This window comes from Homalodisca vitripennis, chromosome 2 (assembly GCF_021130785.1).
Source record: "Homalodisca vitripennis isolate AUS2020 chromosome 2, UT_GWSS_2.1, whole genome shotgun sequence".
NCBI classification, from domain to species: Eukaryota; Metazoa; Arthropoda; class Insecta; order Hemiptera; family Cicadellidae; genus Homalodisca; species Homalodisca vitripennis.
This window is the reverse complement of record NC_060208.1, coordinates 189,900,462-189,925,495: the sequence shown is the minus strand read 5'-3', so window position 1 is coordinate 189,925,495 and position 25,034 is coordinate 189,900,462. Positions and strand designations below refer to the sequence as shown.

The following is a 25,034-nucleotide window of genomic DNA, read 5'->3' as shown; positions in this document are numbered from 1 at the left end:
AACTTATCTTTCATTTTCTCCAAATTCAAGATTCTATATCTCTTTTTTTCTTCCAATTCCACTAATTTCTTATATTCTTTGAATCTTAGTTCACCAACCTTATTCAACTCTTGTAACAGCGCCGCCATTTATTATAGAAAAATCTTTTAACTAAATTTAGTTAAAAGATTTTTCTATAATAAATAGAACAATCTGAAAACATTTGACCAGAAATTGTGCTGATTTGTGTCAAAAATCACTACTTCTCAAAATTTAATTTTACAAATTTTTGCTCTTTAAATAGAACAATCTGAAAACATTTGACCAGAAATTGTGCTGATTTGTGTCAAAAATCACTACTTCTCAAAATTTAATTTTACAAATTTTTGCTCTTTAAATAGAACAATCTGAAAACATTTGACCAGAAATTGTGCTGATTTGTGTCAAAAATCACTACTTCTCAAAATTTTAGTTTACAAATTTTTGCTCTTTAAATATGGAGCGGAAAAAGATAGAGTGCCCATACTGCAAAAAAGATGTTTTTGAACATCACTATACTCGGCATTATAATTCGAAGAATCATCTGAAAAATAAAGATATTTATGAAAAAGAACTAAATTATTTGAGGACTTGGGCTAAAGAGAATCAAATCGATGGTCACGAAAAGATGTACAATATAGAAAAATTGCGTGAATTAAAGAAAAGCTTTAAGGAAGATAAAAAAGATCTCAATCTATTTAATGATGAAAAAATTCAATCAATCGCTGAAAAATTGTCCTTAGAAACAAACGATAAAACTAAGTCTGAAATGATCGAAGAAATTGATAAAACTCTTAACGAAAAACCTAAAAATATCATTGATGTAGAAGTTTTATCCTCAATACACGGTCTTTTCAAGCAATACATTTTAACGAATTTAAACGATAAGTTCATGTCAATTTACAAATATCTATCAATTATGAGGCCAGAGATTAAAAGTTTAATAGAAAAATTTCAAGAAACCGTTAAAAATATGAAAGGTTATTTATCTTTAGAATGCGAATACGAACGAACTTTAGTGAACGGTGAAACACAAACGTGTCCAATGTACTTTACTATAAAATCAGACGAAATATTTGACGTAAACGACTTTATTACTAAGCAATTTAATAAATTAACACATCGAGAACAGACAAATCATCCAAATAAGGGTTCTGGATGGACATTTAAAAGCTGCAAACAACTAGTTTTGAGCCTTAACAAACACGAAATGATGAACGCAGGATCATATATCGATTTGCCAAAGAAAATCAAAGATAAAAAAGCTTGTATAAATATCAAAAATAAAGATGATTATTGCTTTATTTATTCTATCCGATGTGCTATTGAAAAACCCGAAAGAGACTGCGAAAGATCAAAACAATATGAAAAATTTGTAAATGACGAGATATTTTCAGGTTTCGAGTATCCAATGTCCTTAAAAGATATACAATTATTTGAGAAACGAAGTTACAATTCCAAGTACAAATATCCAAAAATGTCTATCAATGTCTACAGTTTTGATGAAAGTATTAAGGTTGTTCCGTTACAAATTTCTGAAAAATATGATGCAGAATTAAATATTGATCTACTGTATGTAAAACAAGAAGACAAATCTCATTTTGTTTTGATAACTGATTTAAATAGATTAGTTAGTTCTCAGCTATCTAAACATGAACAAAGGAAATTTCTATGTAGGAGATGTTTAAGCCATTTCTACAAATCTGGAGATTTAACAGATCATTTAGAAATTTGCAAGCAACATGAAGTTTGTAAACCAATTATGCCATTTCCAGGTCAAACAACAACATTTACTAATTATCAAAAGAAATTTTCTCATCCTTACGTTATTTATATGGATTTTGAGAGCATATTAGAAAAAATTCCGACATGCAAGAACAATCCACAAAGATCGACTACAACCAAGATTCAGAAGCATATTCCTTATGGTTTTACTCTATATTTAGTGTCAAATGTGACCAATCGCATGTACAAACCTATATGTTATAGAGCAAAAAATGAAGACGATTTGCCTAATGTTCCTGCAAAATTGTTTGAAGAACTTAATAAATTATCGAAATACATAGCTAAAAAGTATAATTCTAAGAATAAAATACCTATGAAATTGACCGAAGAAGAAGAATTAGCGTACCAAAATTCTAGTCTTTGCCACATTTGTGAAGAAATATCGTATCAAGATACAGAAAAAACTTTAGGTTTTATGCCAGATGATTGGTACGATGATACGTACAAGAAATGTAGAGATCATTGTCATTTGACTGGAAAGTTTCGAGGAGCAGCTCATAGAATTTGTAATCTAAATTTGAAATTTCCTCAGAATATTCCCGTTTTCTGTCACAATATGTCAAATTACGATACTCATTTGTACATAAAAGAATTGGCTAAGCAATATGGAAATGTTGATTTGATCGCAAACACCGATGAAAAATATATAAATTATTCTGTAAATTCTGGATACGGGTATGAGTTTGATGGTGACAAACCTAGAAAGTTCATAAAATTCTCTTTCGTGGACACATTTAGATTCATGGCCTCGTCTATTGAAAAGTTAGCTAAAAACCTCAAGAAAGAAGACTTCAAACATACAAATCATTTTATACAGGATGGAAGAATATTGAATGAAATTCTAAAAAGACAACCAAATGACGAAGAAGAAATCTTTAAAATTCTATCTGGAAAAGGAATATTTCCCTATGAATTTATCGACAGTATTGAAAAACTTGATTACACAGAAGAATTGAGAATTCAAGATTTCTATTCACTTTTGACAGATGAGAGCATATCTGAGAAAGATTTTCAACACTACTTAAATGTTTGGAACAAATTAAAAGAGAAAAATCTAGGAAATTACTCTGATCTCTATAACATTCAAGATGTTCTATTGCTCGCTGATATCTTTGAAAATTTTAGGAATATTTGTTTGAATTGCTATAAGCTTGATCCAGCACACTATCTAACAGCTCCCAGTCTTGCATGGGATGCTATGTTAAAATTAACGAAGATAGAATTACAATTAATTAGTGATTATAATATGTATTTGATGATCGAAAAAGGTATTCGCGGAGGCATTTCTCAGTGTATTAAACGATATGTGAAAGCAAATAACAAATATTTAAAAGATTTTGATAAGACAAAGCCCGAAAACTATTTACTCTATCTCGATGCAAACAACCTTTATGGGTATGGTCTTATGCAAAAACTGCCGTTTAGTGATATCAAGTGGATGGATCCTAAAACGTATACAAAAGAAGAGTGGCAAGAAACAATTTTAGAACTCACTGGCGACGAAGATTATGGCTATATTCTCGAAGTCGATCTTGGATATCCAACAAATTTACACGAACATCACAAGGATTTACCTCTTGCTCCAGAACATTTTAAAAACAAACTTTGCACAACTCTACTGGATAAAACTGAATACGTTGTTCATTCGAGAAATTTGAAGTTCTATTTGGAACAAGGTATGATTTTGAAACATGTGAATAGAGTTATTGCATTCGATCAGAAGCCTTTTATGAAAGAATACATTGATTTTAACACAAACATGAAAACCAAAGCTACAAGCGACTTTGAAAAGGACTTTTATAAGCTGATGAACAACTCAGTTTTTGGAAAATCTATGGAAAATGTGAGAAACAGATGTGATATTAAGCTTGGAAATGAAGAATTTTCAATGAAACAAGCTAAGAAAACAAATTTCAAATGCTTTAACATCTTTGACGACAACTGTATAGCGAGTCACATGTACAAACAAAAGGTTAAATTTAACAAACCGATTTACATAGGATTTTCAGTTCTCGACCTCTCAAAATTGCTAATGTACGAGTTTTATTACAACAAATTAAAGAAGTTTGATCCAGATTTGAATCTGTGTTACATGGATACAGACAGTTATTTTCTAGAATTGAAACGAGATCCTTTTAAAATTATTAAAGAAAATATAGATGACTTTGATACAAGTGATTATCCAAAAGATCATGAATGTTTCACTACTAAAAATAAGAAGGTAATAGGGAAATTCAAAGATGAGTTAAATAGCGAAGTTTTAGAAGAATTTTGTGGTTTAAGGTCTAAGATGTACCTGTACAAATATCTAGATAAAAACCCAGTTAGGTGTAAAGGAATTAAGAGAAGCGTTGTAAATAAAACAATAAATATCGAAAACTTGAAGAGATGTTTGTTCGAAGATAAAGAAGAATTTAGGGAGATGACAGTCATCAAAAGTTATAAACATGAGTTGTACACTGTTACCATAAACAAGCTGGCACTGAACGCTAAAGATGATAAGAGAATTGTCCTAGAAAATAAGATTGATACAGTACCGTATGGCTATAAAAATGAAGCAAAATCTGATATATTAGACGAATTAAATAAACTTGGAAACTTTGATATGTAAATGGAAGATGATTTAATTCACTGTCACAAGTGTAAAAAGAAAACGAAAAATATAGATTCAAAAATCGTTCAAACTCAAAATGGATTGTATAGAATTGCTGCAAAATGTTCAAAATGTAAGACAAACAAGAGTAAGTTTATAAAGAATCCAAATCCAAAACCTGTTAAGCAAGAATTGAAGACTAAAGATGAGATAGAGATTGAAGCTCGAGAAATTCATGCACCAGTACGAAAAAAGTTTAAAAAGAGAAAAATTATAACATTAGGAATTGACGATTTATGGGCAGCAGATTTAGTTATAATGTCTAACTATTCAGATCAAAATGATGGATTTAAGTATATGTTAAATGTTATTGATACTTTCTCAAAATATGCTTGGTCAAGAGCTATCAAAAGAAAAAACGGCAAGGATATTTCAAAAGCTTTCGAAGATATAGTAAAAGATGCCATAAGGATCAATCACAAACCTCCTAACCTACTTCATACAGATAAGGGTTTAGAGTTTAAAAATAAAGAATTTAACGATGTTTTGAGGAAATACAACATTAAGATTTATCATACTGAAAACGAAGAGAAATCAAGTATTGTAGAGAGATATAACAGAACTCAAAATGAGAGAATGAAAGTAATTTTTGAGATTAATAAAAACTTTAAATGGATCGATATTCTTCAAAAAATCGTAAACAATTATAACGATACAGTTCACAGCACAATCAAAATGAAACCGAAAGACGTAGATAAGGATGCAGAAAAGGAGTTATTAGAGACCGTTTTCAAGTATGTTCCACCTGAAATTCACACGAAAACTAAATTTAAAGTCAATGATCATGTAAGAATTGTTAGTAAAAAACAAACATTTTCGAACAAATATAAGAACAATTGGTCAAGAGAAATCTTTGTGATTTATCAAATTAATAACACAGATCCTGTAACTTATAGTATAAAAGATTTAAATAATGAAGAAATAACCGGAAATTTCTATGAATATGAATTGAGAAAGTCAAAGCTGTAATTTTTTCTATATAAATGGCGCATCAAAAGAAATGTACAAAGTGCAAAGAATTTAAAGATTTAAATGAATTTTATAAAGATAAAAATAGGAAAGATGGAATGCATTATAATTGCAAAGATTGTGAAAGGGAATATCATAAAGAATTATATGATAAAATAGAAAAATTAACTTTGGAAGATAAAGAATGTCTTAAATGTAAAGAAACTAAAAAAATTTCAGAGTTTAATAGTGATCACTATAGTAGAGATAAGAAAGACTCATATTGTAAAGATTGTGTAAAGAAGAATCTTCATAGATTATATTATGAAGATACTCATTGTGAATGTGGAAGAATTATAAAATGGTTAAATAACTATGAAAAACATTTACAAACCAAATATCATAAGTCAAGAGTTTAACATTTTCATCGTGTAATAATTTTTTCTATTTAAATGGAGTCTCAAAAGAAATGTACAAAGTGTCAAGAAGAGAATAGAAAAGACTGTTATTGTAAGGAATTATATGATAAAATGAACAAATTAACTTTAGAAGAGAAAAAGTGTTACTTTTGTAAAGAAATTAAAAATATTTCTGAATTTAATAACTGGCAGTATAGTAAAGATAGAAAAGATGCTTTTTGCAAAGATTGTGCTAAAAAAATTTTCAGCGAAAGTTATAAAAACGAAATGCCTTGTGAATATGAAAAAAAAAAATTCTACGATGGTTACCTAGTTATGCTAAACATTTACAAACAAAATATAATAAATCGAGAGTTTTTAGTAAAATTTAGAAACATTTTCATCGTGTAATTTAGATATTCTATAAATCAGTCGAGATTCTGCCATATTTGTAGTAAAATGATTTCCGTTGTATAAAATATTCAAAGATTCTTTCATTTGGTTGTAGAGATTTATACTATTTGGATCTCCATGTCTTAATAAAATTTCCATTTCTGGGTAATCAATTTCAAGTTCTTTCAATCTTTTCGGTATTTCTCTCTTTTGAGCTCTGATAACGTAATAAGGATATTCCCACATGTGATTCTTCTTAATTAATACAAAAACATGGTGTTTTTTCTTATCAAAATTTTTACAAACAAGTTCTGGTTTCATTAAGTCAATTTTTACACTTTGTTTTGCGATTATTTCCGTTTTTATTTCATCTTTAATTTGCAAGTGTTTAACTTCGTCCTCTAAATATTTAATCTTGTTTTCAAGTTTGTACTGACCAAATTTACGAATATTTGGCAAAACTTCTTTTGTAACCCAATTTTTGAAGATTTTTGCCTCTTTTTTATGTGATCTCAAAATTAAAGAATAAAGTCCAGATTCATTGATAAAAACAGTGTCAGGATGAAGATTGTTAAGGGGCCATTCAAATAGCCCCTTGTTTTTTAAGTAAAAATATTGAATTTTGTCATCATCATCAACATTTAATTTAATTGCGTGTTTTGTTTTTTCATAACCTAATATTTCACAAACATCTTTAGCCTTAAACCAGATTACATTGTTTTCGTCAACAATCGTGCAAATGTCTTTATTATTGAATGTAAGTTGATTATTGAGTAGGTCTACAACTGACTCCATTTAGATAGAAAAGAAATTTAACTAGTAATTTTTATTTCAGTATAAAGTCTAGATTCATTGATAAAAACAGGGTCAGGATGAAGATTGTTAAGGGGTCTATGGGATAGACTCCTGTAATTTATACATTCAAAAGTTGTTTTCTTGAAAATTTGAAGGTAAGCTATTCAATAGCTCCCCTTGATTCATCATTCTTTCGACAATCTTAAATATATTGTTGTTTTACTCTCATTATTTAATAAATTTCCCTCAGAGTCTTGTATAGTTAGAACGATTTTTTGAATTCTTTTAATATTTTTTCTAATTGGAATATAATCGATTTCATTCGGTTTTTCACTGATTTTTGATCCATAAGCAACATTTGGAAAAAAGTGTACAAAATTTCAGATTCTTTGTGAAGATGTTCGGTATGATTTTCAAAACTAGGTTCAATGAGATTGCAGTGCACTTCAATTACATCAAACGGTCTAAATTTTGGCGTTTTATTTCCTAAATATACCTGATTTGGCTCAATAGTTTCTTGAACAAACCCTAACAAATCTACAATAATTGCTGAAAACATTATTCTTACTGGTGATTTTATTTGAATTTTATTAGAGAGATAATTTTTTTGCATTTCAAACTTGTTTTCGTCAAAGTTTAAAGATTTATCTGATTGTTTGAATGTTTTCAGATAATTTTTAAGGGAATTTTTAATTTGATCGAAAGTATAATATCCTTTGTTTAAACCATAATATTTTGTTATGTTCTTCTCACTAAATCCTATACAATAAGGAGAACTTTCACTAATATTTATTACAAAATTGTCAGAATAAAAACCGCTTAAACCGATAAAATAATTTGATTCTTCCTCTAAGTGTATAGGATGTTCCAAGTTTAAAACTAATTTAGAGCTTTCTGAAGTCAACTTGAACAGCTTCATTTTCGCAAGCGTTGCTTCAAGATGAAAATCTTCTATTTAAATGGAGAAATTTTTAAAGCAAAAAGATCAGATAAAACTTCAAACGTTTGAAGAAAATAAGAAAGATCAACCAATCAGATTGTTAATTGTTGGTTCAAGTGGATGTGGAAAAACAACTTTATTATTGAATTTTATCTACAATAGGTTGATTCCTTATTCCAATTTGTATGTTTTTAGTAAATCTTTAGAACAAGACGCCTATAAAAAATTACAAGAAAGATTTGAAAATATTGAGAAAAACTTAAACAAAAAAATATCAAATTTTTATAATGCTTCTGAGGACATAGTTCCGTTAAGCGAATGTAAACCAAATTCGTTAATCGTTTTTGATGATTGTATTTTAGAAAATCAAGACGTTATTAAGGAATATTTCGTAATGTCCCGTCACAAAAACATATCTTGTATCTATCTTTCCCAATGCTTTTCAAAGGTTGATAAACAAGTTATAAGAAATAACCTGAATATGTTGTGTATTTTTAAGCAAGATGATCACTATTCGAGAAAGATTTATAACAATTATGTGGGATCTGATATGAGTTTTAACCACTTTATTGAGTTATGTGATAAAATTTGGAAGGAAGACTACGGATTTTTAACTATTAATCTAACTTTGAAGCCTAAAAATGGTAAATATCTGAATAAATTTTCTAATATAAATGCTGCTCAGTGGTCTGACAAATCTACTTGATAAAATATTTGTTACAATTATTTTTATATTATCTTTAATTTTTATTTACATTATGAAAATAACAGAAAAACGGTAAATCTGTTCACGTTCCACGTTCACGTTCATGTTTCACGTTCATGTTTCACGTTCGTGTTTACGTTTCACGTTCATGTTTTACGTTCGTGTTTACGTTTCACGTTCGTGTTTCACGTTCCACGTTCACGTTTTACGTTCCGTGTTCACGTTTCCACGTTCCACGTTTACGTTTCAAAATTTTCCTAAATAAATGGCGAACGTAACTTCAGAAGAAGCAAAAAAACTTGATCAAATAGAAAAGAAATTAATCAAAGAATATAAAGAACAGATTCGAATTGATGAAAAAGAACAAGAATTTATTCAAAAAATTAATCAACCTGTAACATCTGCAATAAAAAATGTTGAGGGCAAAATTGAAAATGTTTTAAGCGATAATCAAAATTTGATGAATTTGGTTCCAGTTGTACGACAATTTGCTGATATTTCGATACCAGAATCTGAGTTTGAATTGCCAAAATTACCATCTTCAACACCATTTAGACCTCGAATCATTGAAGACTCTACCATAGTTGAACCAATAAGTCCTGGAACGACGGATATAATAATTGGTGAAATTGGTAGAAAATTCCTTCCTAGAGCGAAGGATGATAAATTTGGTTTGTATTGGGACAGAAAAAAGAAAAGTTTTATGATTGGAAATTTGCCCGTGAATTTTGAGCATAATGATATCATTATTAATGAAAAAACATATGAAGGAACTCAAGGTTTATGGAGATTATTAACAGGCACTGATGTTCCAAAAGACGGTTTATATTCTGAAGAAGACTTGAAAAAGTATACTGAAATTTTATGGAAATCTGATTCAATTTACAAAAATAATGATCCATCAACTAAGAAACCAAAGTCAAGTAAAGGTAAAAAATATCTCAATTTGATTAAACCAATTTGGGAAAAACGAATCGAAGGATCTGGTATAAGAAAATACAGTGATAATAAGATTGAGTACAGATATATCGACGATTTGACAAAACTCGATGGAATTATAAATTATATTTATGCTCAAGAAAAGGCTGGAAACAACAATTTTTTGAACGAAAAGAAAGCGATTAAAGATTTTATTTCGAACAAACTTGATGAAATGATTGAAAAACCTGATGGAATTAAATATTTAAAACGAGTTTTGCCGGCAATAAGTTCATCTATGATTGAAGGTAGCGGACTTTTGAATGATTTTATCAACAATTTACCTTTTGAATTACACGTACCAACTTATCAGTATCTGGGGCCTGGCACAAAACTCGAAAAAAGACTAAAAAGAGGAGATCCTGGTATAAATAAATTAGATCAAGCTGCTATGGAACACGATATTTTTTATGCAAAACATAGAGACACAAATTCCAGACATATCGCAGATAAAGTTTTGCAAGATAAGGCAATGGATAGATTTTTATCAAAAGATGCTAGTTTAGGTGAAAGATTTGTTGCGCTTCCAACAGCTGGAGCAATGTTTTTGAAGAGAAAACTAGGAATGGGAATCGAAGAGAACTTGAAATTTTAACTATATAAATGGAGGTGAACGTAAATTTCAGCAAAAATCAGAAAGAAAAAATAAAATCCGCTTTTAAGAAGAAAATACCCGTTAGTATTCAATTTAAAATAGATCAACTAAAAAATGGTGAAGATAAGATATTTTTAACAAATAGACAATACAATAAACTCGAAAAACATAAGAAAAACAATAAAGGAACCAGAATAGAATTTTCTTATAATCAGTTGAAAGAACTCAAAAAATGGTGGACTTTTGAAAGATTTATTAGATTTTGGAGAAAATATTCCAGTTGTTAAAAATGTTGTTCCTTATGTTCGTAAAGCTGCTCCAATCGTTAAAAAAGATGTGATTCCTATTGTTCGAAACATTTTAAATTGGTTAGATAAAGAGTTGGAAGATGTTACAGGATCTGGATTAGATGAAAAAACTTTAAATTACGTGAAATCAAACATTGAAAAAAAAATTTAAACCTTTAACATTCGGGGAATTGGAAGAAATCTGCAAAAATATTAAACATTTTAGAGGAATCTTCATGAGAGATACATTACCTGAAAAAGTTAAGAAATTTGAATGTGGAATTGTGAATTTAGACTCGATTATGGGAAGTGGAACGCATTGGATTTGTTATTATAAAAATGATAAGAATGCATGTTATTTTGATTCGTATGGAAGAATTGAGGACAAACCACCTATAGAATTGATTAAATATTTGAAAAAATCAAGCGTCTACTACAATGACTCTCAGATTCAAGACTATAAAGATCCCCCAATTTGTGGTCATTTATGTGTTTTTGTTTTGAATGAACTGAGTAATGGTAAAGATTTTAAAGAAGTTGTTAACAAATTATTGCTTAATAAATATGGATTCACAAAATATTTTTGACGTATTTGGTACACAAATTATTCAAAATGTAGATAATAGTTTGAGTTTTATCTTTTCTTATCCACTTATACATGACTAAAATTTTCGTAAAAGAATTTTGAAATTTTCTCTTATTAAATGGTGGACTACAAAAAGTATTCAGGCGATATTGAAAGGGCGGAGTTTAAAAATTTCTATCCAATTAGTAAACAACATTTGAATGAACCGAATAAAAGAACTGAGTTTAATATTGATTTTGGAGATAATTTTTGCTCGTCTAACTTCCAGTTTTATATTTCTGGAACTTTAACAAAACAAGATGGTCAAGCATATCTTGGAACTGATAATGTTAGATTAATCGATAATTTTATACCGTTTTTATTTTCTAAGATTGAAGTAAGAAAACACAATAAATTGATAGAAGAAGTCGAAAACTGTGGCCAATTAAGCACTATTAAAGGAACCATTTGTTATTCCAAAAGTGATGTATTTTCAAACAGTTTTGAATCAACTTTTAAATTTGGACAATTTGAAGCGGTCGGTGATTTAGCACATTTCGGCTTAGGATTCTTTGAAAATGTAAATTTTCCAATCTATAAAGGTGGATTTTACATTAGTTTCATAAGAGCTGAAGACGATGATGTGATTCTGAAGACTGCAACTGGAAATGTTATGCCTGTTGATGGCAAAATTACAATTAACGAGTTTTTCATTAGAGTTCCGATGATTGATTACAAAACCACGAGTAAAATTCAGTTGATTGATGAAATTATAAAATCTCAAAACATCACGTTTAATTTTCTAGATTGGCAATGTATTGAGCAAAAAGGTATTTCCGGAACAACTTATTCGTTCGATATCACAAATATTTATAGAAATATATTCAATCCCAAGTTCGTTATCATTGGTTTTCAAACAGATAGACAGAATAATCAAGAAAAAAATCCTTCAAAGTTCGATAGTTTGAATGTTAAAAATATCAGAGTAAAATTGAATGGTTCTTATTATCCAGATGAATTACAAAATTTAAACATTTCCGGTGGTATTTTCAGAATCATGTATCAGATGTATCAAGATTTTAAGAAAGTTTACTACAAAAATATGGAAATGTATTACAACCCCAAAGAATTTATAGCAAATAGACCCATTTATGTCATTGATACAACAAAGAGTTTGACAAATATTTCTAGTTCAAAGAACGATATAATTATCAATATGGATTTTCAAAATGCTGTTACAAACGCAATTTGTTATGTGGTTGTGGTTTCTGAGAAATTTTTATCATATGACGTGATTAAGAACGATATTAGAGAAATCCAGTAAAATTTTTGATTTCTTGATTTTTTATAAAACAGCTTAAGAAAGTAGAAGCAAACAGCTAAAGATTCGGTTATTTAACATTCGTGCTTTCCTGTTAGATTTCTTAGATTTGTTTATTGTTCAATGGACAGTATTTTACATTGATTTTCTGACTGTCCCAAAAGTGCGCCAGAACCGCCATATTCATATCTACTTATATATATATACATTGCCATTTATACAATTTAACGTAAATAAAAGTCGTTTGACAGGTGTTTGGTCTTCCGATCATATGTTAGTTTGCTTATTTAAACGCATATGTGACAGATACGGCCAAGTACAAAATAATTGAATCAGAAAAAGTAAGCGCTCTGTGGTGTAATGGTAGCACATTCACCCGGCAAGTGAGAGATCCGGGTTCGACTCCCGGCGGAGCAAGTACTTTTTGTGATTCAATGTTTATTGAAATTAAATAAGGCTATTGCCATTTATACAATTTAACGTAAATAAAAGTCGTTTGACAGGTGTTTGGTCTTCCGATCATATGTTAGTTTGCTTATTTAAACGCATATGTGACAGATACGGCTAAATACAAAATAATTGAATCGGAAAAAGTAAGCGCTCTGTAGTGTAATGGTAGCACATTCACCCGGCAAGTGAGAGATCCGGGTTCGACTCCCGGCGGAGCAAGTACTTTTTGTGATTCAATGTTTATTGAAATTAAATAAGGCTATTGCCATTTATACAATTTAACGTAAATATATATATATATATATATATATATATATATATATATATATATATATATATAAAGAAGATTCAAGATCTTTATTCGGAAATGCAAAATACATTTTTACATTACACGTCAAATATTAAAAACTATATCTAACCTAATAAATCTCTTACACAGTAAAAACATTTATCAAGAAAGTGTATCTTTAGTTTTTTGACGTGACAACGTCTTAAATTAGGTTGCGGCTCGGAGTCACTCATGAAAAAGTGTAACGCCCGGTAACGTTACGATGCCCGTCCAGTGGGTCCGCCGCACGGGATCCGCAGGGGATAAAGCAGATAACTGTGGGTCCGCCGCACGGGATAAAGCAGATAACTATGTTTATTCGTGAAAATGTGGAGTGCTTAGATTTGTCATTTACAACAACTACAACAATAAAGGTAAATAATTGTACACTGATATTTCATTATCGTAAACTATGATTGATTGATTAATTGTTAGATTGACACAAAAGTTGAGAAACTGAGTTTATAGGTTATGTCATACTATTGACAAATGTTGATAGTGTTAAGTAAATTATTAGTTTAAATCACTCTGCAATCAATCGTAATTCAGTCGATTGAGAAGAAACAGCGCGTATTGCTAGTCAAACATTTAAAATAACAAATTATAACCTCTAATCTGTCATAACAGTGCGACCAAACAAACGAACTAAACCGACCAATCACCACGCGCGGAGTTAGAATTTTTAACTGTGTTCAGCAAGAATTTCAAATTCCAATTTTAGTAAATGTTTTATTCAACTTTACCATTTACAATAACAAATTTTAATTAATTTCAAATTATGTACAATGTTTTAGTAAACAAAATATATTTCTATAGTTAAAATTTGTGCAATTCTTATTTTCATTCAATTCCTTGTTCCTATTGTGCAATTTAATAATATTCATATCAATAAATATTCTACCGAGAAAAAGACGTTGTCACGTAAAATCTTCGCCCGTAAAACCGACTTTATAGGCAACCATAATTTTTTTTTTAATAAACGTAGATTCTGCTCAGTTTTAATATTCAATGGCAATGCATTGAAAGCTTTTGCACCCAAATGGTATGGATCCCTCTCAAATGCGCTGGTACTATGTGCAGCTACAGATATCAGCTCTCTTGATCTGGTCGGATACTGATGGTAGTATCCATTGCTTACAAAAAGCTTTGGATTGCCCTTAACAAAAGAGCATAGTTCGTACCCCACCAGACCCGCCAGAGTAAGTATTTTTAATTCACCGAAAAGAGGTTTACAAGTTTCGAATCTCCTACGTCCTGAGATGATTCGCAAACACCATTTCTGGAGGGCAAAAACTCTATTAAAATTTACTACGCTGGATGGACCCCAGAACATTAACCCGTACCCCAAAATCGATTGAACGTGAGAAAAATATACTGTTCGTAATACATCTTGGCTACAGAGATTATAGATATTGTATTAAAGAGAATTCAGACTGGACTTTGCAAACCGAATAAAATTTGTTATAAATAATTACAGAGAAATATACAAACCATTTACGAGTGTATTTTAATTTTGCAACTAACAAATCTTTATTTTATAATTTTGGAAGAAGAGAAATCAATTATCTGCAATGTTTTATCTTTGCGTTGATAACGAACATCAATTTGTGTAGAGAGAGGACCAAACAGATAAACATTTACATATTATTAAATATCTAATGTAAATAAATATTTAATTTGTTTTATCGATGGAACACTGGAGTTAATATCATAAGCGGTTGTAGTTTTGTTTTAAAACATCGCGGCTGTAATCAGTGGTGTTTTTATTGCTTAAATAATTAAAAGTTAGATGCTAATTGTGGTGATATTAATTAACTCCTGTTAGAGCTTAAATAATTTATATTGAAGCGTAAAGATATTATCGATGCTGTAAATTTAAAGTAATTGTGTAATATTTGGGCGAGCAACACATAAACATAAAGTTTAAAATGTTGGAGTTGTTTATAATTATCTAGTTTAATACTTGTGAACATGGTCGTATGATAATAAATACAACAGGCGTGATGGTGTATTTCATTACAGTGTACTATAAACCAAGATGATAATATACCTTTTAAATGTTTAGATGATGTAAATTTACTGCGGAATTTATAGATTCCCCTGAAATTTTATGAGGCATATAGTCTCCATAGTATATTTACGTTTTGTTAATTTAACTACAATTTAAAACGATGTTTTTACGCTTTTGACAACGATAAATTGGAAAAATTAAAGGGCATTTTAAGAAGTCTTTTGATCTTTCTTTTACTGGATTTCATATATACAACGGAGTCCCGGTGGAGCAAGTACTTTTCGTGATTCAATATTTATTGAAAAATTATATATATATATATATATATATATATATATATATATATATATATATATATATAATTACACAATAATTACACACACTCACACACTAAGGAAACTTGTTTAGAGCTTATATTGTTTTAAGCTAAACGCGTTTCTCCTAGTAATTGTACGGTACTACAGTAATTGACTTCCCCGACATAAATTGTACATACTTATTAGATTCTAGATGATTAATTTACCAACGTTAACAATCTCCGCTCGTAAGCCACTTAATTGACGTGCTCTCAATCATAAGTTACAATAGTTTAATAGCTATCATGGGTTGTTAAAGGTCACGGATTACAAAAATATTCTTCCCTTAATCATGTGATATACATGAAACGTATACTTTGAACTCGACGTCTGTTTATCAACGATTATGGTATGTATGTGGTGGATTTTACTAGATTTCAATAAAATTTCTTAGATTTTACAAAAAACAGTTTTAAAGTTATACTTTTTGTTAAAATGTTATAGAATTATTTTAAATTTTATTTTAATTATCAGTTATATTATTATAATCTATTTGTTAATATATTAAAGTTCGTTAGTCCGTGTTGAGGTAATTGCAATTAAAAATGACATTGTCTTCGGTAAATAAATTTGCGAGTATTGAAATAAATATACAAGACATTTGAAAACAATTTTTCCAAATGTAATAACTTGGCTACGTCCCCAAATAGAACAATTTTATAAGTTACCTGGGAGAATTCACAAACCCATTACACCCAAACAAAAATAGATTTTTGATTCTTAACATAAACAGGTGCCTTACATCGCTGATAAATCTTCAAATAAAATAATGCTTTTTTACTATTCATATATGCTTTTGGGTAAGCAACAGTATTAGTTCTAGTGTAATGAAACGTGTGTATAATTGATTACATTTTGAATACGTTTATTGCATCCAGAAATGATTATACTATATAAATTTAGTTAAATATATAAATAAGGTTTATACAACCTTCGTCACACTTTTCAAGTCAAAGTAGAGTGATTCGAGTGTTTAGGACTCAGATCCATGTCATGTGAAGGTATTAATATTGTAATAAAATTTATTTCCGAAACAATTTGCTAAATAAAAAATAAAAATTTTGTACTTAAATTAAAAACTGAAATTAAACCTCTTACATTGGGTAAATTATAATTCATGACCGCGACGAACTCGCGTTAAGAACAGTCATTCTGAAATATCAGGTTAGTCAATAATAGTAATTATGGTTTGTAGTTAAATACTAATGTGTGTTGCATTACTCAGGGCAGGCGGGGGTGAATCAGCTGGGCGGCGTGTTCGTGAACGGCCGTCCCTTGCCCGACTGTGTACGCCGCCGCATCGTGGAACTCGCCCTGATGGGGGTGCGACCTTGTGACATCTCGCGGCAGCTGTTGGTCAGCCACGGGTGTGTCTCCAAGATACTTACCAGGTTCTACGAGACGGGGAGTATCCGCCCAGGCAGCATCGGCGGCAGCAAGACTAAGGTGAGTTCTGTTTATAAATGACGATGAATCATTGAAACGTTTTAGGATTTGCCATTGTGGAACAACCCTTCCTCAAGGGTTCACTCACTAAAACATAACGCTAGCAAACTTAATATCCATTTGAAGATTAATAACGTTTTTCCCGCCATTACACTGCTTAATTTTTTAAAATTATTTTCTTTTCATTTAGATATTATGAAAGGGAGACTTTCATTAGGTTTTGGCTTTACAAAATAAACAATTTGTAATACTTTTGTTTATTTTTATTTGTACTATGTACATATTGAATCCTCTGAATCCATCTAAAGGTACATTAAAGACAATAAAAATAAGCAGTCAAGCATGTTTCGTAGGTAAATTTGGTATTTTATTTATTTGTGAATAATGGATACTGTTTAAATGCCGTTAAATAATACATTTTTCGAAAAGGTTTTTCTTATTTAAGTCTATCAAATAATACATTCTTGTGATAACATCTTTGCCATTTAATACATTTATTGTTAAAACATCTTTGTTATTTTAAAGTCTACTTAATAATACTTTAAACATTTTTGTTATTTAACAATACATTGGGATTGATTGTGGCACTTTTACAAATTTCAAAATGTTCTTAAGTTGATATTAGGTGACTTTTTCTTGCACGAGATGTATAGAATTTCGAGATTGTTTTCAATATTCGTGTATGTATGTATTTAAATTATCATCATATTTTGAACTTGATTATGTTTTCAAGGCTTTTTCATATGTTTATTAAATCTAATTTAAAAGGATCGGTCGGTTGGTCCAATATAGTGGTTTTGACATTCGTTAAATTTTCATATGTATGTTCCACTAATTTGAAGGCTAAACTACTAAATTAGGTTTTATGTTAACAGGCGTTTTAAGGGAAAATCCTCGCAAAGGTCTTAGTACGCCAGATGTAAGTCCTACTGACCTAGATATACTGATTTCCTGTTACTGTGCGTACAACGGTCTAACATTATTAGGGATAACGGTAACCTTTTTTTGATTCCCTCTTATATTGAATATCATCAACTCACCAAATATGATATGAATAAGATACAATCCAACAGGTATTATCGAAACATTATTTATTTAGTGTACGCAGCCTAGACTAATTTCTTTTTAAATAAATAAGGTTCCCTATGTTGTACATTGCGTTTTCGCACTGAACGTTGTATGAAAGTTAGCTCATGACTATTATACTGTACAAAGGATACTATGGAAAAGCACACTTAATAAACATGGAAAATGAAATAGTGAATCTGCATGATTGTTTACGGAACAAGGGAGAAAGCCAGCCCATTGTTGAACTGTATGTAGGGCTGATAAGATGGCGGTAGATGATATTCGCATGGTCTGACTCGAGGCACTGATCGCATCTCCAGAACTGTAGACTCCGCGGTACAGGTGCAGGGAGCACGAACCGTGAGGTCCGCACCCGCAGAGATATGAGCAAGTTCAACATGTGATTAGGGAAGGGTGAAGAAGTGCTATTAGCCCTCACCTGTCCACCCCTGGCGAGCCACCCTCCTGGCTAATGGCAGGGTAGATGAAGACGTCAACCTAGTAAATGCGACCGCCGCGACACGACCTCCAGCCTCGAATTACTGTCAGATCCAACTAAGAATTGAATATCTCTGTTTCAAAGTTTGGAGGGCTAAATTTAAATGTGATGTATTATTTTAATAACAGGCTTCTGTATCTTTTGAACAAGTGGAACCACATTTCGCATTTCGTGTTGTACCAAATAGCGCCACTACAATTTGTGGAGAACAATTTTACTGAAAGCAAACTATTGATAATACAAGTATTGTAATAATATAAAAGGCATTTAAAAAGTACGTCGGTATTTTTTTATATGCCTCAGGTACGTTTTAAATAATTTATTCGTTTCGTTTTCCTCGTAAACTTAATGGGGGGTAAAATCCCTGTTATTTATAGACTACATTGTGTTCCTTTTGCCAAGTTTAAAGTATATGGTTTAAAGATGGATGCAAAATAAATGAATGAATTGCATGAATACATATGTTTTATTAGACACCATAGCCCAACGCTTTTTAAAATTTACCCCCAAGCATTTCTTGGATAAATAATTATTGTCATTGGTTGTTTCGAGTATCTATAGATACGGATGTTTGGCTTCAAATTCCAGTAAAATGTGAAGGAAGGTGGAACAAAGAATTAACAAAGTAGTAACATTAATGTTTATATGCAACTTCGTAGCACCCCCTCCATAGCAACCCATGGGATCTGAATATTTGTACAAACTTTCAAAACCTCAGGTGAAGAACCTTTGATGGTTAGAGAACAAACATGTGTTCCTTTTAAAAACCTACGTGGTAACATTAAGATGTATGCCTGAAATTAATTGTGTTTCTTTCAACTTCTGAAATCTATCAGTTATTCTTCCATATTGTAAAAATGCATAAAGTTAAGTTAATTTAAATTTAGAGTGGATACATTACAAGTATTTTTCTCATAAAAACGTCCTTTTGAAATCTCGGAGAGCGAAATGGCCCCTCGTTTGTATCCGACATTGATTGGGATATGGGCTTTTCTAGTTTACTAGTTTTCTCCTTGGATAAATGAATAAAAATATTCCAAATTCATTCATTCAATTACTACCCGTTTGAATTCCATTACTGCAATTGCTACTCAGCTATTTTATTAATGTTCAGATTCCGGTCGGTTTGGACTTGCCATTTTTGTATGCTTGAGAAATGAGTTTTATACATCTCTGAAGTCACCATGAATTACTTTATAGTGTGGAAGATTCAAGTTGCTATTCCTTAAACCATTGGAATCTGAATTAATATTCACTGGTATGGTACTTTAGATGTATATCTGGCGATATTCCGACTTCTTTACAAATATCAGAATATCTCAATGTTACTCTATGTAGTAAAGTTGTTAGAGTGTTATCTCACTGTAAAGTGTTTGTGTTGACAGCAAGTGGCGACACCGACAGTAGTGAAGAAGATTCTCAGGTGTAAGCAGGACAATCCTGGCATGTTTGCGTGGGAGATTCGCGAGCAGTTGCTGGCTCAGAAGATTTGCGACCCCCAGGCCATCCCCAGCGTCAGCTCCGTGAACCGAATCCTGCGCAACAGCGGCGCCTGGCCAGACCCGCCCCCTGGTGAGTGTCCCCCCCTCGCAACGGTGGGGATCGATCTCTCTACAGTACCCTCCCCCTTCCGCATTGTTCTAATTCTAGATATTCAAAAATTACATCTGTGTATCTTGGCTTTATTAATATTTTCGTGTCTATAAATAAATTTAATCTTACCAAATCAAATTGCATCTAGTGGTTTAAAACATTTAATTACACTTGAAAAAAATTGTGTGTAAATTTGTTCAAAATTAACAATATGCCAGGTAGAATGTTCAAAACAAAATAATAATAATGTTATAAATTACTTGAAATTTTACTTTAAGCAGTGTATTTTTTACTGAGTAGGTATTATCTTGGATTTCAATAGGGAAAATACTGTATAGTAGTACGAGAAGAATAGAATAAAATTCAGTGTAAGCTTTCAAGTGTTGCAAGTACATCATTCAGCTTTCTGTGCAACAGAATTCTAAATGCATTATGTGTACCGCACTTTATTGCTCGTCGGACTTATCCGTTAATTCACGGTATGTTTCGATTGCCTCATAAAATCAACGTGGCAATCTATAAACGTTTTGTTGGTAAGGTACGTAGGTTAGGTTAGTTTACTTAGGTTGTGTTTTAGGAGTAAACTACGATATAACCTTGCCTAGGACTGAAAGAACTTATATTTCCAAATTAGTATAATAACTACCATTTGGAAGGCATAATGCCCTTTTATCTTATGAATAAACATTTAAAGTAATATTTTTCAGTTACACGTTTCCCTGGAACTACACATAAACAGTTTATTACATCTTTGAGACAGATTTAGGTTTTATTTATAACAATAACCAACAATCTAAAGATTTGCAATGGTTAACGTGAAAGTTTGTTAGATTAAAATTTGTTTATTTGCTTTGTGTACTTGTATCCATAAACACCCCTTCATAATCTACTGTTGTTCTGGTCGCTCTTATCAACACAGTCATGCCAGACGTGCTCACAATGTTATGAAACAATAGACTATCCAAGGATGATTAGAAAACGTCGCTAAAGAATTGATCCAAATTATTTCAATGCTTTCGCTTTATGTGTAAACATAAAAATAACACATGAACAGCATTATAGTAAGAAGTAGTTTCATTACTTTTCCCAACTCTTAAGTAATTGTAACGGCGAATGCAATTTTAATAGTAATTAGATTTTCTGTACAGAATTATTGTTCATTACATCACATTTCACTACTTGATTATTCCAGTACAGTTTTTAATACGAATTAAGCTTCTTAAAAACCTCAGTTTTGAAAGTATATTGCAAAAAGAAAGGTTAAAACTAAATTGTTACAAACATTTTAATTTGTTTGACTATACAACAATACTATAAATGAGCAACTGAGGAGCTTTGTTCTCCTCTTCCAAAGTATTTAAGAAATTTAATTAAATAAAAAAAAAATAATACATCTAAGACAAAGTCAGATCCCAAATCGGTAACCGGGCTCTACGAGCTTAAGATCCCAAAAGGGTCAAAGACAAAGTCGGATTTTCAAAACGTACATTAGATAATAATTATTGTTCATTATATCACATTTGACTAATTGATTATTTCAGTACAGTTTTTAATATGAATTGAGCTTCTTAAAAACCATAGTTTTGAAAGTATATTGCAAAAAGAAATTGGTCATTGTTTACTTTTTATAATCCACATTCTGCCCTAAAAAATAAAACAATTTGCCTAATATATACTATGCATGAAAATGTTAATCAATATGTATTATGCTATAGCACAGTGTTCGAGAATACCTAGAAGAGAAAAAAATGTAGACCTCCATAATGTAGTTTAGCTTATTTTAGGTTTCATGGGCAACTCTGTATTGATATATTACCTTTATATACTACATGGTATATACATGTATTTTGACGATTGTCCATGCGTTTTATATTGTTTGACAATAAATGAATTGAGTTGAGTTGTTTTATTTGTGAGACAGCAAGTATCGGAAAACGGATGACATGTAAAATGTACATTTGTTGTTCGGAACACGAATAAGTGAGATTAATTCTAGAACGATGCCGGGGTATGGGGTCCTCGTTGATTCCAAATGTACGCGCCATGTACTGTACATTGCCATTTGTCTGAATAGTGTACTTTATTAGGCCCACGCGTACAGCGGCAAGCTAGTTGTCTGTATAGCATTGTATCGACCCGGACGGTCTGTACTTAGTTACTGTTTTTATTTCCAATTAACGGAGGGTCACGCGAGAGATAGGATCGCCGCTTGAGCAGGACACTCGGCGTGTCGCTCCGGGCCAGAGGACCTAGGGTCACGCCACTACGACACGCCATGACGTGTCGCCCATCAGTCATGGGTAATGGGATATCTATGGCTCCGTGCCGTGACGTTACAGTGCAGGTGACGTTTGTTTGTCCGGCTTTGTTTACAGGACTCGTGGCAAAGGTGAAAAGATCACTGGGGCTATAGTGATAAGGAGATATGCAGATCCAAAATAAATTATTATGTTAAAATAAAATCTAGATTGTATTAAAACCGATAATTTTAGTGGTTCAATACTGGTTTATACCTCACATCCATGGATAAGATCAATTTTAATTAAAAGTAAATGTAAATAAAAACAAAAGTAGTCACGTTTGGGATGGCTTCAGAAGTGAAAGATTCTATTGAAATAAAAAAGAAGGTTTTAGCACTTATTTGACATTCGCCGTAGTTTAAGGGTTAAGCGGGAGCTCACAGGTTTGGATTCTCTGGTAAATAAAAAAAATTCAATTGCGTTTGGTAGTTTTTCTCCAAGACAGTTTAGATCCCTCAGACGATTAATAGATTGTTATTATGATAGAACTTTACTTCTTTTCCAATGAGCTTATAACCCTTTTCCCTAAAACATACTGTATTTTATATCTAAATGACGAAGTATTGTTGAAAAGTTCACTCTACATTTTCCACCTCTTGTGGAACTCTACTGTATATTTCTCTGTGCAGTTGCAGGAATGGATGCACACGAGAGTAGAGTGTTCCCTGAGCCCGCGTACCGTCACTACTCCCTGGCACCACCTCCCTGGCAGCATCAACCCCTGGACACTTGTAGCAGTGAGAGTGACGGTGGTGACTCTCCTGGCCCCGAGCCCGAGCCTAAACAGCACCCCAGTCCTTACTCCATAGAGGCCATCCTCGCCAAGTCACCCACCAAGAGGGCGCGGCCCCCCGCTCTCTCCGTCCAGAGCCTCCTGCTGGTCTACCCTCCCTGCGGTCTACTCCTGGATCGCTCCTGCACCTGCGGTCTGCAGACTAGGCACCAGTGAGAGCTACAGGCTGTTCGAATTTCTTACCTCAGAAATCTGTGTATATTATTGCGTCATATTCATCATTAGTCTGTAAGGCTCCCTACCAGGCCTCTGTTAGGCCTACATAACAGTTACAGTTTTTTTAAATCGATAAAATACAATATAACAGGAGAACATAATTAACTATAACGACTTTAGTGGTAATTTTTAAATATCCGAATTTAATTGTACATTTTAGCTAAAGTAATCTTGCAAACTAGGCAACACGGTTGCTCTTTTTGAATTACAATTTAAATAAACTACAAATTCTTGTTGCGAAATGGTTTTAAAAGTCTCATTGTCCAATTTTAGTTGTACATTTTAGCCAAAGAAATCTTGAAAATCAGGCAACACAGTTGTTCTCTTTAAATTATATTTTAAATTAATTACATTTATTCTTGATGCGAAATAATTTTTAAAGTCTCATTGTGTCATTATTCACTCAAGCAATACTTAATTATTATTATCAAGAATTCAAAATCATTATCACGATTAAATAGTTTTTTTTAAAGGTAAAGCAAAATACAAATTTGTCATAATTTGCTTTATGTTATAAATTGATAAGTTAAACGATGAGCTGTTCAACAGATGGGTAAATAGAAAACAACACTAAATTTGTATAGCTAAACGGTACTCAGAAATTTAATTGATGGCCGACGTAAACTTTTCCAAAGAACTACATTAAAACTACAACATCTTTAAATTTGTGTACTTTTATCCACCTTAATAAGTACTTTGAATAAGAGACTATTGCTTTAGTTTTAAAGTGTAATACGAGTAATACAGTAAGATTACGAGAACATAGAATTAGCTGTTTGTAGTTGTGTTGTAAAACAAACTAGTGACTGTAAGAAGTAGACTAATTATTTCATTTTTAAATTGTTGGGTGTTTGTAGACACTTTTGATTTGAAGTATGTCATTTGCAAAGACGTTCCACACAATTTTACTTTCTACTGTTGGTTTATGTTACAGAGCTGTAATTTGTAATTGTGTTATAGAATTAATTACTTTCGTGTAGTGTGATACACAAAATATTTTAATTTGTAGATAATTGTACTGTTTGATAATTATAAGTTCTTATGAGATATTAAGAAAAAAATATTCGGAAATGTACAAATACAATGTTTAACTTTATCTAATTCCATTTACCAAAGCTACAAATTGGTGATTTTAAGACGATAAACGAAACAATTACGCTATAGTATGCAATATCTTTTTTTTCATATACATGAATGCAGGGAAACACTAGTCGTAGAGTCTATAAGTTTGTAAAGTTATAAGTTCGTATGGATGTATAAAATAAGTAAATACTTAATAATTGTGTGCATAGTTTTATTTAAGACCCTTCCTTGAGTAAAACTCAGAGTGATATTACTTCTTTATGTATTTGTAGTAGTATTATTCTGTTTGTTTCATGGGAATTTTGTTTGGATACATTAAACCTTTTATAACTAAGCTTTTTAATTGCATTCGCTAATCTTGGATGACAATGGTTGAAGTGTGCGGTAGAAGATAAATTAGAATCATGCCACGGATTTATGCGCACTTTAATTTTCATTGATTAGTTTTTAGATTGTGCTATCGAATAGTTGAATATTTCTTATGAGGGTTTGTTGCCTGTTCAACGAAA

General features: G+C 31.2%; 1 protein-coding gene across 1 annotated transcript in view; it reads left to right on the top strand.

Moving 5' to 3' along the window:
• LOC124353382 (paired box pox-neuro protein) overlaps positions 1-24,741 on the top strand; it is a 38,568-nt gene extending 13,827 nt beyond the window's left edge. The window contains exons 2-4 of the mRNA XM_046803226.1: positions 16,753-16,973; positions 19,926-20,112; positions 23,063-24,741. Coding sequence (XP_046659182.1) covers positions 16,753-16,973; positions 19,926-20,112; positions 23,063-23,382 — 728 coding nt within the window. The 3' untranslated portion in view covers positions 23,383-24,741. The remainder of the gene's footprint in view (positions 1-16,752; positions 16,974-19,925; positions 20,113-23,062) is intronic.
• Positions 24,742-25,034: the final 293 nt, after the last annotated feature.